We start from the raw sequence: 14,328 nt of genomic DNA, 5'->3' as shown, positions 1-14,328 counted from the left end.
AGGGACTGTCTAGGTTGCCTCCTCTGACTGCTTTCACTTCCTCCTCTTACTCCTCCTCCTGCTCCTGAGCTGGTGGTTGTATTCCTGGTGGCAAGGGCTGTGCCCTCATGATAGCCAGGTTGTGGAGGATACAGCAGACCACCACGAATTGGGACATCCGCTCTGGTGAGTATTATAAGGCTCCTTCAAAGCGGTCCAGGCAACAGGAGCCTTGTTTAAGGACGTCATTGGTCTGCTTTATGATGTTTTGTGTAGCAGCGTGGCTCTCGTTGTACACATGCTGGCCACGTGTGTTTGGGTTGCAGAGCGGAGTGACGAATCAGGTGATCAAGGGATAGGATAGCTCTGGTCGCCCAGTAGCCACTGTCTGGTTTGACTTGGTGGCTCAAAGACTGTGGAAGCAGTGAACTATAGCGGAATAAAGGCATCATGATTGCTGCCAGGATATTGGGCATTCACCATCGTGATGTGCTGAACACGGTCGCACAAGAACTGCACATTCAGCGAGTTGTAACCTTTGCGGTTGTGGTACATCTCAGCATTTACATGTAATGTATTTGCTTCATGGGTTCTTTGCTTAAGAATTCACACCAACACATTGCTATTAAGAACTAGTTGGTTTATTAGCAAAGGTTTAACATTCACACTGCACGTTATCAGTTCATCCACCAGGCTCACAACCACCTGCCTCATCGTGGATCCCCTGAACCCAACAGGCTGGGGTTTTATTGAGTCTTGTGAACATCACATGACTCGCTAAGCCACTCACAACTCAACAGCTCTGCAAATCTGTGAGCATACTCACAGGTGCATACATTACATATAGTGCCCACAAAGCCATGTGCGTGCAGTTGATGGCGCCCTGCATGAGAGGTGACTGACTGCTGTCAAGTGCTCCTGAAATGGTGATGGTCATTGACCTGCTTTTTCCATATTGTTCCTGCCTGAGATCTCTGTCTACCTTTTTGAAAGGAGTGAGAGGCTTCAGTTTGAATTGACCTCCTCCTGTACTCGCCTCCTTGTTTTTATAAAAAGGAAAGACATTTATATAGCACCTTTCATGACCACTGGATGTCCATCATATGTCATCTACAAAATGTCCAGTGTATACCATCTACTAGTGTCAGCCAGTGACTCAGTGGGTAGTACTCTCACCTTTGAGTCAGAAGGTTGTGGGTTCAATTCCCACTCCAGGGCCTTGAGCACATAAAGCTAGACTGACACACCAGTGCAGTACTGAGGGAGTGCTGCACTGTTGGAGGTGCCGTCTTTTGGATGAGATGTTAAACTGAGGCTCTGTCTGCTCTCTCAGGTGGATGTAAAAGATCCCATGGTACTATTTCGAAGAAGAGCAAGGGTGTCTGGTATCCTGGCCAACATTTATCCCTCAATCAACATAACAAAATCAGATTATCTTTTCATTATCACATTGCTGTTTGTGGGAGCTTGTTATGTGCAATTTGGCTGCCGCATTTCCCATGTTACAACAGTGACTACACTCCAAAAGTATTTCATTGGCTGTAAAGCGCTTTGAGATGTCCGGTGCTCGTGAAAGGCGCTATATAAATACAAGTCTTTTTTTCTTTCGTACAAGATGACCTGCAGCAACTCGCCAAGGCTTCTTCGACAGCACCTCCCAAACATGTGACCTCCACCGCCTCGAAGGACGAGGGCAGAAGGCGCATGGGAACACCACCACCTGAAAGTTCCCCTCCAAGTCATGCAACATCCTGATTTGGAAATTTATTGCTGTTCCTTCTTCATCACTGAGTCAAAATCCGGGAGTACCTTCACCACATGGACTGCATTGGTTCAATAAGGTGGCTCACTATACCGCCTTCTCAAGGGCAATTAGGGATGGAGAATAAATGCTGGTCTTGCCAGTGACACCCACATCCCATGAACGAATAATTTTTAAAAACTGAATGGGTATTCTAACTTAGCACACCTGTTGAGATCATTCAGTGTTTGTAGCATTGCAGCCAGGTCCTTGGAATAATGCTGCTGGCATTCACATGGGTAGCCACTTTCTGCCAAACAGCATGCCTCACTTGCTAACAGACACAGACTATCCCCAGACAATTAGACATCCGCCTTCAGCCGCATTTAATTAAGAGTTCCAGTGCCTCTGGAAAAGTTTGAGAATGGTCAGGATTAGCCGCCAAATCAACGGCCTTTCCACTGAGCTGCGTTCGCAGATGTCTCTAATTATAAAAAGCCAACATGCAGAAAAATATATTTTCACCCGCTCCCCCTTCCGCCAAACAAAGGACTGAGTGACAAGCAGTGATGACATCGTCAGTTCTCTTGGAAGAGCTGATGCCGAGACGAGCGCTCGAGGAGGGCATGGTGAGTTGCAGGCACTCCACGATGTTAACTTTGATGGAGCCATTGTTGTCCTTATCCAAAGCTTTGAATGATCTCAGCATCACGTCCAGTCGCATCCTCACTGCTGGAAGACATGATAGCAAGCTTCTGGCAACAGATCTTCCCTTTGGGTCTGAAAAATTGCATTGCTCTTTAAGCTGTTGCAGAACTTTAAGATTTGTGGCAGCAAATGATTTTCCACCCCCTATTGATTGAATTGCCAATCCCAGCTTCTAGCTTGTCCTCAATATAGTAATAAAGCTCAACACACAAACTATACTGTGCTCAGCGCTCATATTCTTGCATGGGTGCTATCCCTGATGCACATGGTTACAAGATCGGATGTGATAATCAGCTTCACTATCTCTAGTTGGCGAGTGAACCAGTTGTATGAACCTTTCGGGTGAGTGTAGACCTGTCAATAGGCTGATCAGGAGAAGGGTCTATATGAAGGGAGATGAAATTACTTTGGGTAACCAAACGTGATGGTAAACTTTATCCAGGAATGAACCTCCTCCCACTGCAAAAGGTGCCTAGTTCCTAATTTTGTCTGTGGAAAGTTAGAAATCCATGCTTAAAATATAAGGGAACTCCCTTAGTGACACAATCTCTCTTTACAATATTGTTTACTACTTACAATAATGACTGTCAAAAGCTAAATACTAAGGGGAAGAAATTTGCCTCCTTTGCACCTCCTGTTAGCGTTTCCGGGGAGTGATAACGGGGTGCTACTGGCTTTGCAACCGGGCGCGGTGAGAGTACCGACACCCGCAAAATTCCCATTGAGGTTTGTAGCAACGGTAACCCCGAGGGCTACAATCTCCTGCACCCGGTGATCGTGACATCATTGTGCTGCTAATCTCCCCAGTAGCGCCCAGACCCGAGCTTCGGTTCCGTCCCCCTCAGCATCGCCGGGCGACAACAACGACAGCTGCAGGAGGTGTTAGGGAGGCGAGCCGCTTGGGGAGCGGTATTTAAAGGTAAGGCTGCTTGTGTCCATACAAAGTCTTTTTTACACCTTGGGTTGTGTTTTGAAAATCTTGATGTGCCGCAATTGATCAGCCCTGCACTCAGTTAGAGTGCTTGGGGCTCATTGTCATGATTCGCGGCTGCCGTCGGCGACGAGGGACATCGTTGAAATGCAGAGCCTGCAGCAATGGCCCCTTTAAAGGTGGGAAGGAGTCTCCATTTCCAGCAGCGCTGCCCTCGACAATGGGCAGTGCTGCACTGCTATCACCCCTCTTGCCGCCTTTAGCGCTCCAAGGGAACTGGTAGTGCTTGATTTAGCGCTCCACTTCCTTCTTGGAGCGCTAAACCGGAAGTTCGTATCGGACTCACTCGCTACCGCAAAAGTTATCGCCCCAAACGGGCGCTGTGCAATTTCTCCCCCGAACAATCTAAAATGCCAACCAACAGGTTGGCTCGAGTGTTATGTTTGTAATGTAAATTAAATTTTGGTTACGTGTTAATAAGCAACTGCCATTTTACCAGCAGACACAACTATCCATATCTGAGACCAATTTAAATAGTCCAGGGTACTGTGGTTTTGTGACTACTGCCTCCCTTCACCAGACTAAAACTAGCCAGGTTAAAATTTGGAGCCATAAGGGAAGAATTCTAGCCATGTTTTTACCTGGTTAATTCTTCAATCTCATCACTGCTACTTCCAAAAGAAATCTCTTCTTAGTTGCCTGGACTGATGAACTTGTGACTGCCTGATTTTGCAGCACCTAATAGGAGCCAAGACAGCCTGCCCCAGTAAGAATCCTTAAAGGGGATTATGCCACTGGTGGCAGGCCACAAGTGTGACAAGTACTCGATCATCCTGCTTTCCTATCTTCACCAATCAAATATGGTTCTTGATGCCCCACAAGTGGTATGATTAGCCTAGTGATTATGGTAATGGACTAGCAACCAGTGAGTTCAAATCTCACTATGGCAAGTTGTGAAATTTAATTTAAAAATATCTGGTAATTTAAGGGCTAGCACCATCATCATCATCATAGGCAGTCCCTCGAAATCGAGGAAGACTTGCTTCCACTCTAAAAGTGAGTTCTTAGGTGACTTAACAGTCCAATATGGGAATTAGTCTCTGTCACAGGTGAGGCAGACAGTCGTTGAAGGAAAGGGTGGGTGGGGAGTCTGGTTTGCCACACGCTCCTTACGCTCTCTGCGCTAGCACCAGAATGCATCCAGGAAAGCTGCTGAATTGTAATGAAAAACCCACTGGTTCACTATTCTCCTGACACTGCAAACTCAACCCAATCTGGCCTACATATGACTCCATTTCCACACCACGTGGTTGACTCTGAATGTCCTTGGGACAACTAGAATGAATACTGCCTTGTCAATGTTGCCCACATCCCTAAAATAAATTAAAAGATCAAGGCATTGATTGGCAACCTCCCAAATGCAAGCTTTGGAAATTAGGTTTTGTTAACATTCTTTGGTCGACATATTACAGAACTCATAAGTGAAAAACACTTTACGAAATTTGATGAAATGACAAATATATGTGGAAGTAAATTCAATTCTGTTTCGTTATCAAACTTAGAAATCATATTACCTGAGGTTCCTGAGGGAGGTTATCCAGAAGGCCCAGAAATGGATCATTATCGCAAGATTCTCTCTGATTACATGCATGGCTGGAATGCAATAGAGTCAGTGCTTTCCTCAACTGTATTCACAAAATTGGAGATTGCTGAGAAAACTCCTGAAGCTCTTCTTGACGAAGTTGTTGAAGTTCTGGAGAGTAAGTGAGAATCTTTTCAGTCTGCTTTTAAAAATTACAGCATGATTAAATATTACAATTTCTATCAGATGATGTAGTAAAAATATACAGAGAAGATAGGTAATTTGTTAATAAACCCACTAATATTTTTGGTCTGCAATAATCCTGTGGCTTGTTGCACCACAGCCTGTCGAAAGCCTTTTTACTCATTATGGACTGACTCGCACCCGTGTCCAGTTCCATAGATCTCTCCTCGTAGGTTAACCCTCTCATCCCAGGAATCAATCTAGTGAACTTTGTTGCACCACTTCTGTTAAGTATGGAAGAACTCCACAAGACTGAGTACTGTGAGCTAAAACTGATGTGACCTTAGTCTCTTTAATACAACTCCTGAGTGCCTAAGCAGCATGGCAGACAACCTTTTATATTCCCTTGCACGAGGTATGCAGGTGACCCTTGGGCCTCCAACAGTTGCGCCCTCTGGTGGCAAGTCTTACACAGTTACAATGTTTACATACAAAGCATCACTCCACCCCCCACTCCAAAGTCTTTGATACAAATTATTTACAAGTTGAGATGATCCGGGGCCCTACGTTCCCTGGTCGATCGTCTGAGTTCAAACTCTGGCGTGGGTGAGTTGGTCGGACCATTGCTGTACTGCAGCGTGGCTGGTCTGACAGGACTGTTGGGAATGGTGAGTTCATCCTCTTGATTGACAGTGAGGTCGATTGCTGGTTGGGTGTGTGTTGGTGGATCGATGATGGTGATGTCCTCTTCAGATTGGTCCTACTTTTCAGTGAACTGCATGTTTGTCCATTCAATAGTTTGACTATAAACACTCTCTTCCCTTCCTTGGCCAAGACAGTGCCAGCGACACATTTAGGACCATGACCGTAATTAAGGACAAACACAGGGTCGTTAACATCAATTCACGCGATACAGCCGTGCGATCGTGGTACATGTTTTGCCGGTGACGCCGGGTTTCCACATGATCATTTACATCCGGGTGGACTACAGAGAGCCTGGTTTTGAGTGCTCTCTTCATTAACAATTCTGCAGGGGAAACCCCAGTGAGCAAGTGGGATCGCGTCTGGTAGCTGAGCTGAACCCGAGATAAGTGGGTCTACAAGGAGCCTTCCGTCATGCGTTTCGTGCTCTGCTTGATAGTTTGGACTGCCCGCTCCGCTTGACCGTTGGATGCGGCCTTAAACGGGGCAGACCTGACATGCTTGATGCCATTGCAGGTCATAAACTCGTTGAATTCCGAACTGATGAAACATGGTCCATTGTCATTGACAAGGACGTCGGGAAAGCCATGGGTGGCGAACATGGCCCGGAGGCTTTCAATGGTGGCACTGGATGTGCTGGATGGCATGATTACGCATTCAATCCATTTAGAGTAAGCGTCCACTGCAACTAAAAACATCTTTCCGAGAAAGGGGCCAGCAAAATCTACATGGATCCTAGACCACGGTTTAGAGGGCCATGACCACAAATTCAATGGAGCCTCCATTGGTGCATTGCTCAATTGTGAGCATGTGTTGCACTGGTGTACGCATGACCCTAAGTCCGAGTCAATGCTGGGCCACCAAATATGCGACTTGCCTATAGTCTTCATTATGACTATGCCTGGGTGGGTATTGGGTAGGTTGTGTATCAAAGTTTCCCTGCCTTTTTTTAGCAAAACCACGTGATTACCCCATAAGAGACAATCCGACTGGATGGACATTTCATCTTTGCGTTGGTGAAACGGCTTAATTTCATCTTGCATTTCCCTGGGAACGGCCGACCAGCTCCTGGGACGCAACTTTTTACAAGTGATAGCACAGGATCCTGGCTGGTCCAGGTCCTGATCTGATGAGCAGTGACGGGTGACCCCTCACTCTCAAAAGCATCCATGACCAGAAGCAACTCTGCGGGCTGCGCCATTTCCACCCTGGTAGTGGGCAATGGTAGCCAACTGAGGGCATCAGCACAGTTCTCCATGCCTAGTCTGTGACGGATGACATAGTCATAGGTGGACAATGTTAGTGCCCATCTTTGGATGCAGGACGAAGCATTAGTGTTTATAATTTTGCTTTCTGAAAACAGTGAAATGAGCGGTTTGTGGTCGGTTTCAAGCTCAAACCGAAGTCCAAATAGGTATTGGTGCATTTTCTTAACCCCATATAAACATGCTAACCCCTCTTTCTCGACCATACTGTAGGCTCTTTCAGCCTTAGGCAGACTAGACATGTATGCAATCGGTTGAAGTTTGCCCGATACACACAGCCGACTCCATACGAAGATGCATCACAAGCTAGCACTAATCGTTTACACGGGTCATACAGTACAAGTAACTTATTAGAACAAAGTAGGTTTCTGGCCTTCTCAAAGGCTGTCTCTTGAGATTTACCCCAAACCCAGTCGTCACCCTTGTGTAGCAACATGTGCAACAGTTCCAGCAGAGTGCTTAACCCGGGTAGAAAGTTATCAAAATAGTTGAGGAGTCCCAGGAACGAACGCAGCTCCATCACATTCTGTGGTCTGGGTGCATTCTTGATGGCCTCTGTCTTTGAGTCCGTGGGTCTGATGTCATCTGCCGCAATCTCTCCCCAAAATTTCGACCTCTGGTGCTCGAAAAAAACGTTTCAGCCTGAGTCCCACTCTGTCTAGTCGACTTAGAATCTCTTCCAGGTTGTGCAGGTGTTCGGTGGTGTCACGACCGGTGATCAGGATGTCGCCTTGAAACACAACGGTGTGCGGATCCGATTTCAGCAGACTCTCCATGTTCTTCTGGAAGATGGCAGCAGCTGAGCGAATCCCAAAAGGGCACCTGTGGTATATAAACAGTCCTTTGTGCGTGTTGATGCACATCAATCTTTTCGAAGATTCAGCCAGCTCCTGTGTCATGTAGGCGGAGGTTAGGTCCAACTTGGTGAACGACTTCCCCCCACTAACGTTGCGAACAGGTCATCTGCCTTGGGTAGCGGGTACTGGTCTTGTAACGAGACTCGGTTGATCGTTAATGTTATGCTCATAATAAAGGATGAAACTGAGTACTGTGTACAATGAGCAAGTGTGACCTTAGTTCCGTTAATAAGACTCCAGAGTGCAGGGTGGGGGGGGGGGGGGCAGGGAGGGTGGCTTGCTTATATACCGTGCTCCCAAGGGATGCTGGGATCCCTTGGGACCCCAACAGGTAGGCCCTCTGGTGGTAGTGTAATACAGGTTACAAGGGGTTAAATAACATCACTCCCCCGTGAAGTCAACAGTATACTTGTTTAGAAGGTGAGGCGATCTGGGGCTTTTCGCTCCCTTGTCGATCGTCTTGGTATAAATGTGGGTGTGGGTGAGTTGGTTATGTAGTGTCTCTGCACATTGTTACAAACTCACACGAGGCATGGATATATCAGACACGGTCACTCTGTGACCTTCACTTTATTTCCAGGACTGAAGAGTGCTGATCCTGGGTGGGACCTCCCCTTTTAGACCTGGAAGCCCAGGTGAGGAACTCACTCACTGTGGTCAGGCTGTGCATTACAAGGGTACAGGTACAGTATGCATGAGTTACAGTTACATACTTATAGTCATTGCAAGATGGTGAAATACATGATAGGTTAGTTCTTCACTGTGCTGTTGGACAGTCGGCATTGCCGAGCTGCTGGGGATGGTGATTTCGGCTTCATAGTCAAACATGATGTCAGTTGCCACTTGTGTGTGTGTTGGAGGGTCAAAGTTGGTGATGTCTTCTTCGGGTTGTTCGTAGCTGTCGGTGAACCGCAATTTAATTTGGTCCAAATGTTTTCTGTACATTTGTCCATTGGTCAATTTGACCTGAACCACCCTATTCCCCTCTTTGGCTGTTACCGTGCCAGCGAGCGATTTGGGACCATGTGCATAATTGAACACAAACACAGGATCATTGATCTCAATATCGCGTGACAAATTTGCGCGGTCATAGTACACACTTTGTTGAGCTGTTCGCCCTCCACGTGATCATGGAGATCAGGGTGGACAAGAGAGAGCCTTGTTTTTAGCGCCCTTTTCATGAGCAGCTCAGCTGGGGGAACCCCAGTCAGTGAGTTGGGTCTGGTACGGTAGCTGAGCAGCACTCGGGACAGCCGGGTCTTCAGGGAGCCTTCCGACATGCATTTCAAGCTTTGCTTGATGGTCTGAACTGCCCGTTCTGCCTGGCTGTTGGATGCAGGCTTGAACGGGGCAGATGTGACGTGTTTGATCCCACTGCAGGTCATGAATTCCTTGAATTTAGCCCTGGTGAAGCATGGCCCATTGTCGCCGACTAGGACATTAAGCAAGTCGTGCGTGGCAAATGTGTCTCGTAGGCTTTCAATAGTGGCCATGAACGTGCTTACAAACATTATCGCACATTCAATCCATTTTGAGTAAGCGTCCACGACAACAAAAAACATTTTGCCTAGAAATGGGCCCGCATAGTCCACGTGGATCCTTGATGACGGTTTGGAGGGCCACGACCACAAACTTAGCGGTGCCTCTCTGGGTGCATTGCTCAGCTGAGAGCAAGTGTTGCACTGGCACATGCATGACTCTAAATCTGAGTCGATGCCGGGCCACCAACATGTGATCTGGCTATGGCTTTCATCATTACAATGCCCTTGTGGGTGCTGTGCAGTTCACAAATGAACGTATCTCTGCCTTTCTTGGGCAAGACCACGCGATTGCCCCATAACAGACAGTTCGACTGCAGGGACATTCCGTCTTTGCACCTGTGGAACGGCTTAATCGTCTCCTACATCTCCACTGGGACACTGGACCAGCTCCCATGGAGGACACAGTTTTTTTACCAAGGACAGTTTTTTACCAAGGACCTGGCTGGTCCAGGTCCTGATCTAGCGGGCCATAACGGGGGTTTCTTCATTCTCAAATGCCTCCATGACCATGAGCAAGTCCGCTGGCTGTGCCATTTCCACCCCGGTGGTGGGCAATGGCAGCCGCCTGAGAGCATCTGCGTAGTTCTCTGTGCCCGGTCTGTGATGGATTACATAGTTGTATGCCGACAGCGTGAGTACCCATCTTTGGATGCGGGCAGAGGCATTGGTGTTAATCCCTTCGCTCTCAGAGAACAACGATATGAGCGGCTTGTGGTCAGTTTCAAGCTCAAACTTGAGGCCAAATAAGTACTGGTGCATTTTTTTTACCCCGTAAACGCACACCAGAACCACGTTTTCAATCTTGCTTTAGGCCTTTTCAGCCTTGGGCAAACTCCTAGACGCATATGCGACCGGTTGCAAAATCCCCGATTCGTTAGTCTGTTGTAACACACACCCGACCCCATATGACGACGCATCGCAAGCTAACACTAATCTTTTACAAGGGTTATACAGGACAAGCAGTTTGTTTGACCACAACAGATTTCTGGCTTTCTTAAAGGCAGCCTCTTGTGAATTCCCCCATACCCAGTCGTCTCCCTTGCGCAGTAGCGCATGTAGGGGTTCTAGCAGAGTGCTTAACCCAGGTAGGAAATTACCAAAATAGTTAAGGAGTCCCAGGAACGACCACAGCTCTGTCACGTTCTGTGGTCTGCGCGTACTTGATGGCCTCCATCTTGGCGTCGGTGGGTCTGATGCCGTCTGCTGCGATTCTTCTTCCCAAGCACTCGACCTCCTGCGCCAGGAAAACACACTTCGAGCATTTCAAACTGAGCCCCACGCGATCCAACCGACTAAGAACCTCTTCCAGATTCTTCAAGTGCTTAATGGTGTCTCGACCTGTAACCAGTACGTCGTCCTGGAAATCCACGGTGCGAGGAACCGACTTTAGCAGGCTATCCATGTTCCATTGGAAGATTGCCGCGGCCGACCCGAATCCCGAACAGGCACCTGTTATAGATGAACAGACCTTTGTATGTGTTGATGCAGGTGAGGCCTTTCGAAGACTCCTTCAGCTCCTGCGTCATGTAGGCCGAAGTCAGGTCCAGCTTGGTGAACGTCGCAAATAGGGTAGCGGGTACTGGTCCTGTCGCAAAAAATGGTTAATCGTTACTTTATAGTCCCCACAAATTCTAACCGTGCCATCCTCTTTAAGTACCGGGACAATTGGACTGGCCCAGTCGTTGAATTCCACTGGCGCAATGATGCCTTCTCGCTGCAGTCTGTCCTGCTCAATTTCTACTTTTTCACGCATCATGTACGGTACCGCCCATGCCTTGTGGTGGATGGGTCACGTACCGGGAATCAAATGGATCTGCACTTTCGCCCCCGAGAAGCTTCCAATGCTCGAACAACAATGGGAACTTGCTCAGAAACTGGGCACATGAGGCGTCGTCGACGGACAAAAGTGCTCGGATGTCGTCCCAGTTCCAGCGGATTTTTCCCAGCCAGCTTGTGCCAAACACTGTGGGGCCATCCCGTGGCACAATCCACAGCAGGAGTTCGTGTACTGCTCCGTCATAGGAGACTTTGACTTCTGCATTGCCAATTACAGGGATTAGTTCCTTGGTGTAAGTCCTAGTTTGGTGTTAATGGGGCTGAGCTTGGGCCTGTGTGCCTTTTTGCCCCACAGCCTGTCAAAGGCCTTTTTACTCATTATGGACTGACTCGCACCCATGTCCAGTTCCATAGATACTGGAATTCCGTTCAGTTCACTTTTCAACATTATTGGTGGACATTTCGTGGTGAATGTGTGTACCCCGTATACTTCTGTCTCCTCGGTACGAGTCTCCAATTCAGCCTGAACCCCAGTGGATAGATTTTCCTCTGCAACATGGTGGTTTGCAGGGTTTGCAGCTTGCTTGCACATTCGCTGGAGGTGTCCCATTCTGCAGCCGTTGCACGCATAGTGCTTGAAGGGGCATTGATGGGGCCGATGATCACCTCCACAACGCCAACAAGGTGTTAACTGCCTTACATTAACGATTGATGGCGGACTCTGGGTCATCTGAGGTCGGGCAGCAGCAGCCGGCGTGTACGTTCTGCCATGTATATTCCTGCTCGAAAACAACGTAACTTTGTGCACAGTACTGGCCGAAACTTCTTTACTCTGCGAAATCTGTTTGGTGTTGTCACTGGTGGACATAAATGCCTGGGCTATCGTTATAGCTTTACTTAGATTCGGAGTTTCTACAGTCAACAGTTTGCGAAGGGTTGTCTCATGGCCAATGCCCAGTACAAAAAAGTCTCTGAGGATTTGTTCTAGGAAACCCTCAAATTCACAATGTCCTGCGAGGCGCCTTAGTTCGGCGACACAGCTCGCCACTTTCTGGCCCTCCGATCGTTGACATGTGTAGAATCGATATCTTGGCAACAAAACGCTTTCCTTAGGATTTAGGTGCTCCCGGACCAGCATACACAATTCTTCGTAGGATTTCTCTGTTGGTTTTGCCGGAGATAGGAGATTCTTCATGAGGCCATAGGTTGTTGCCCTATAGACAACAAGGAAAATTAGGGATAGTGTTAAATCCAAGGAATAGGCATATAAATTGGCCAGAAAAAGCAGCAAACCTGAGAACTGGGAGAAATGTAGAATTCAGCAGAGGAGGACAAAGGGGTTAATTAGGCGGCGGGGAATAGAGTATGAGAGGAAGCTTGCTGGAAACATAAAAACTGACTGCAAAAGTTTCTATAGATATGTAAAGAGAAAAAGATTAGTGAAGACAAACGACGGTCTCTTGCAGTCAGAATCAGGTGAATTTATAATGGGGAACAAAGAAATGGCAGACCAATTGAACAAATACTTTAATTCTGTCTCCACGAAGTAAAACACAAATAACCTTCCGCAAATACTAGGGGACCGAGAAGGAGGAACTGAAGGAAATCCTTATTAGCCAGGAAATTTTGTTAGGGAAATTGATGGGATTCAGGCCGATAAATCCCCAGGGCCTGATAGTCTGCACCCCAGAGTACTTAAGGAAGTGGCCCTAGAAATAGTGCATACATTGGTGATCATTTTCCAACAGTCTATCGACTCTGGATCAGTTCCTATAGACCGGAGGGTAGCTAATGTAACACCACTTTTTAAAAAAGGAGGGAGAGAGAAAACGGGGAATTATAGACCGGTTAGCCTGACATCAGTAGTGGGGAAAATGTTGGAATCAATTATTAAAGATGAAATAGCAGCGCATTTGGAAAGCAGTGACAGGATCGGTCCAAGTCAGCATGGATTTATGAAAGGGAAATCATGCTTGACAAATCTTCTCAAATTTTTTGAGGATGTAACTAGTAGAGTGGACAAGGGAGAACCAGTGGATGTGGTATATTTGGACTTTCAAAAGGCTTTTGACAAGGTCCCACACAAGAGAGATTGGTGTGCAAAATTAAAGCACACGTTATTGGGGGTAATGTATTGATGTGGATAGAGAACTGGTTGGCAGACAGGAAGCAGAGAGTCAGGATAAACTGGTCCTTTTCAGAATGGTAGGCAGTGACTTGTGGGGTGCCGCAGGGCTCAGTGTTGGAACCCCAGCTATTTATAATATACATCAATGATTTAGATGAAAGAATTGAGAATAATATCTCCAAGTTTGCAGATGACACTAAACTGGGTGGCGGCATGAGCTGTGAGGAGGATGCTTAGAGGCTGCAGGGTGACTTGGACAGATGCAGTATAATGTGGATAAATGTGAGGTTATCCACTTTGGTGGCAAAAACATGAAGGCAGAATATCATCTGAATGGTGGCAGATTAGGAAAAGGGGAGGTGCAACGAGACCTGGGTGTCATTGTACATCAGTCATTGAAGGTTGGCATGCAGGTGCAGCAGGCTGTGAAGAAGTCAAATAGCATATTGGCCTTCATAGCTAGGGGATTTGAGTATAGGAGCAGGGAGGTCTTACTGCAGCTGTACAGGGCCTTGGTGAGGCCACACCTGGAATATTGTGTTCAGTTTCGGTCTCCTAATCTGAGGAAGGACGTTCTTGCTATTGAGGGCATGTAGCAAAGGTTCACCAGACTGATTCCCGGGATGACAGGACTGACATTTGAGGAAAGACTGAATCGACTGGGCCTGTATTCACTGGAGTTTCGAAGAATGAGGGGATCTCATAGAAACATATAAAATTCTGACGGGACTGGACAAGTTAGATGTAGGAAGAATGTTCCCGATGTTGGGGAAGTCCAGAACCAGGGGTCACAATCTAAGGATAAGGGGTAAGCCATTTAGGACTGAGATGAGGAGAAACTTCTTCACCCAGAGAGTTGTTAACTTGTGGAATTCTCTACCACAGAAAGCTGTTGAGGCCAGTTCGTTAGGTATATTCAAGAGGGAGTTAGATAT

General features: G+C 47.2%; 1 protein-coding gene across 4 annotated transcripts in view; it reads left to right on the top strand.

Moving 5' to 3' along the window:
- Positions 1-14,328, top strand: part of ak9 (adenylate kinase 9) — a 702,269-nt gene that overhangs the window by 367,306 nt on the left and 320,635 nt on the right. For all 4 annotated transcript variants that reach the window (XM_070885675.1, XM_070885673.1, XM_070885672.1 and 1 more), the window contains exon 21: positions 4,922-5,119. In XM_070885675.1, the coding sequence (XP_070741776.1) occupies positions 4,922-5,119 (198 nt within the window). The remainder of the gene's footprint in view (positions 1-4,921; positions 5,120-14,328) is intronic.

Source organism: Pristiophorus japonicus, chromosome 7 (genome assembly GCF_044704955.1).
Source record: "Pristiophorus japonicus isolate sPriJap1 chromosome 7, sPriJap1.hap1, whole genome shotgun sequence".
Classification (NCBI taxonomy): domain Eukaryota; kingdom Metazoa; phylum Chordata; class Chondrichthyes; family Pristiophoridae; genus Pristiophorus; species Pristiophorus japonicus.
The sequence above is the reverse complement of the archived record's forward strand: the minus strand, read 5'-3'. Positions and strand labels throughout refer to the sequence as shown.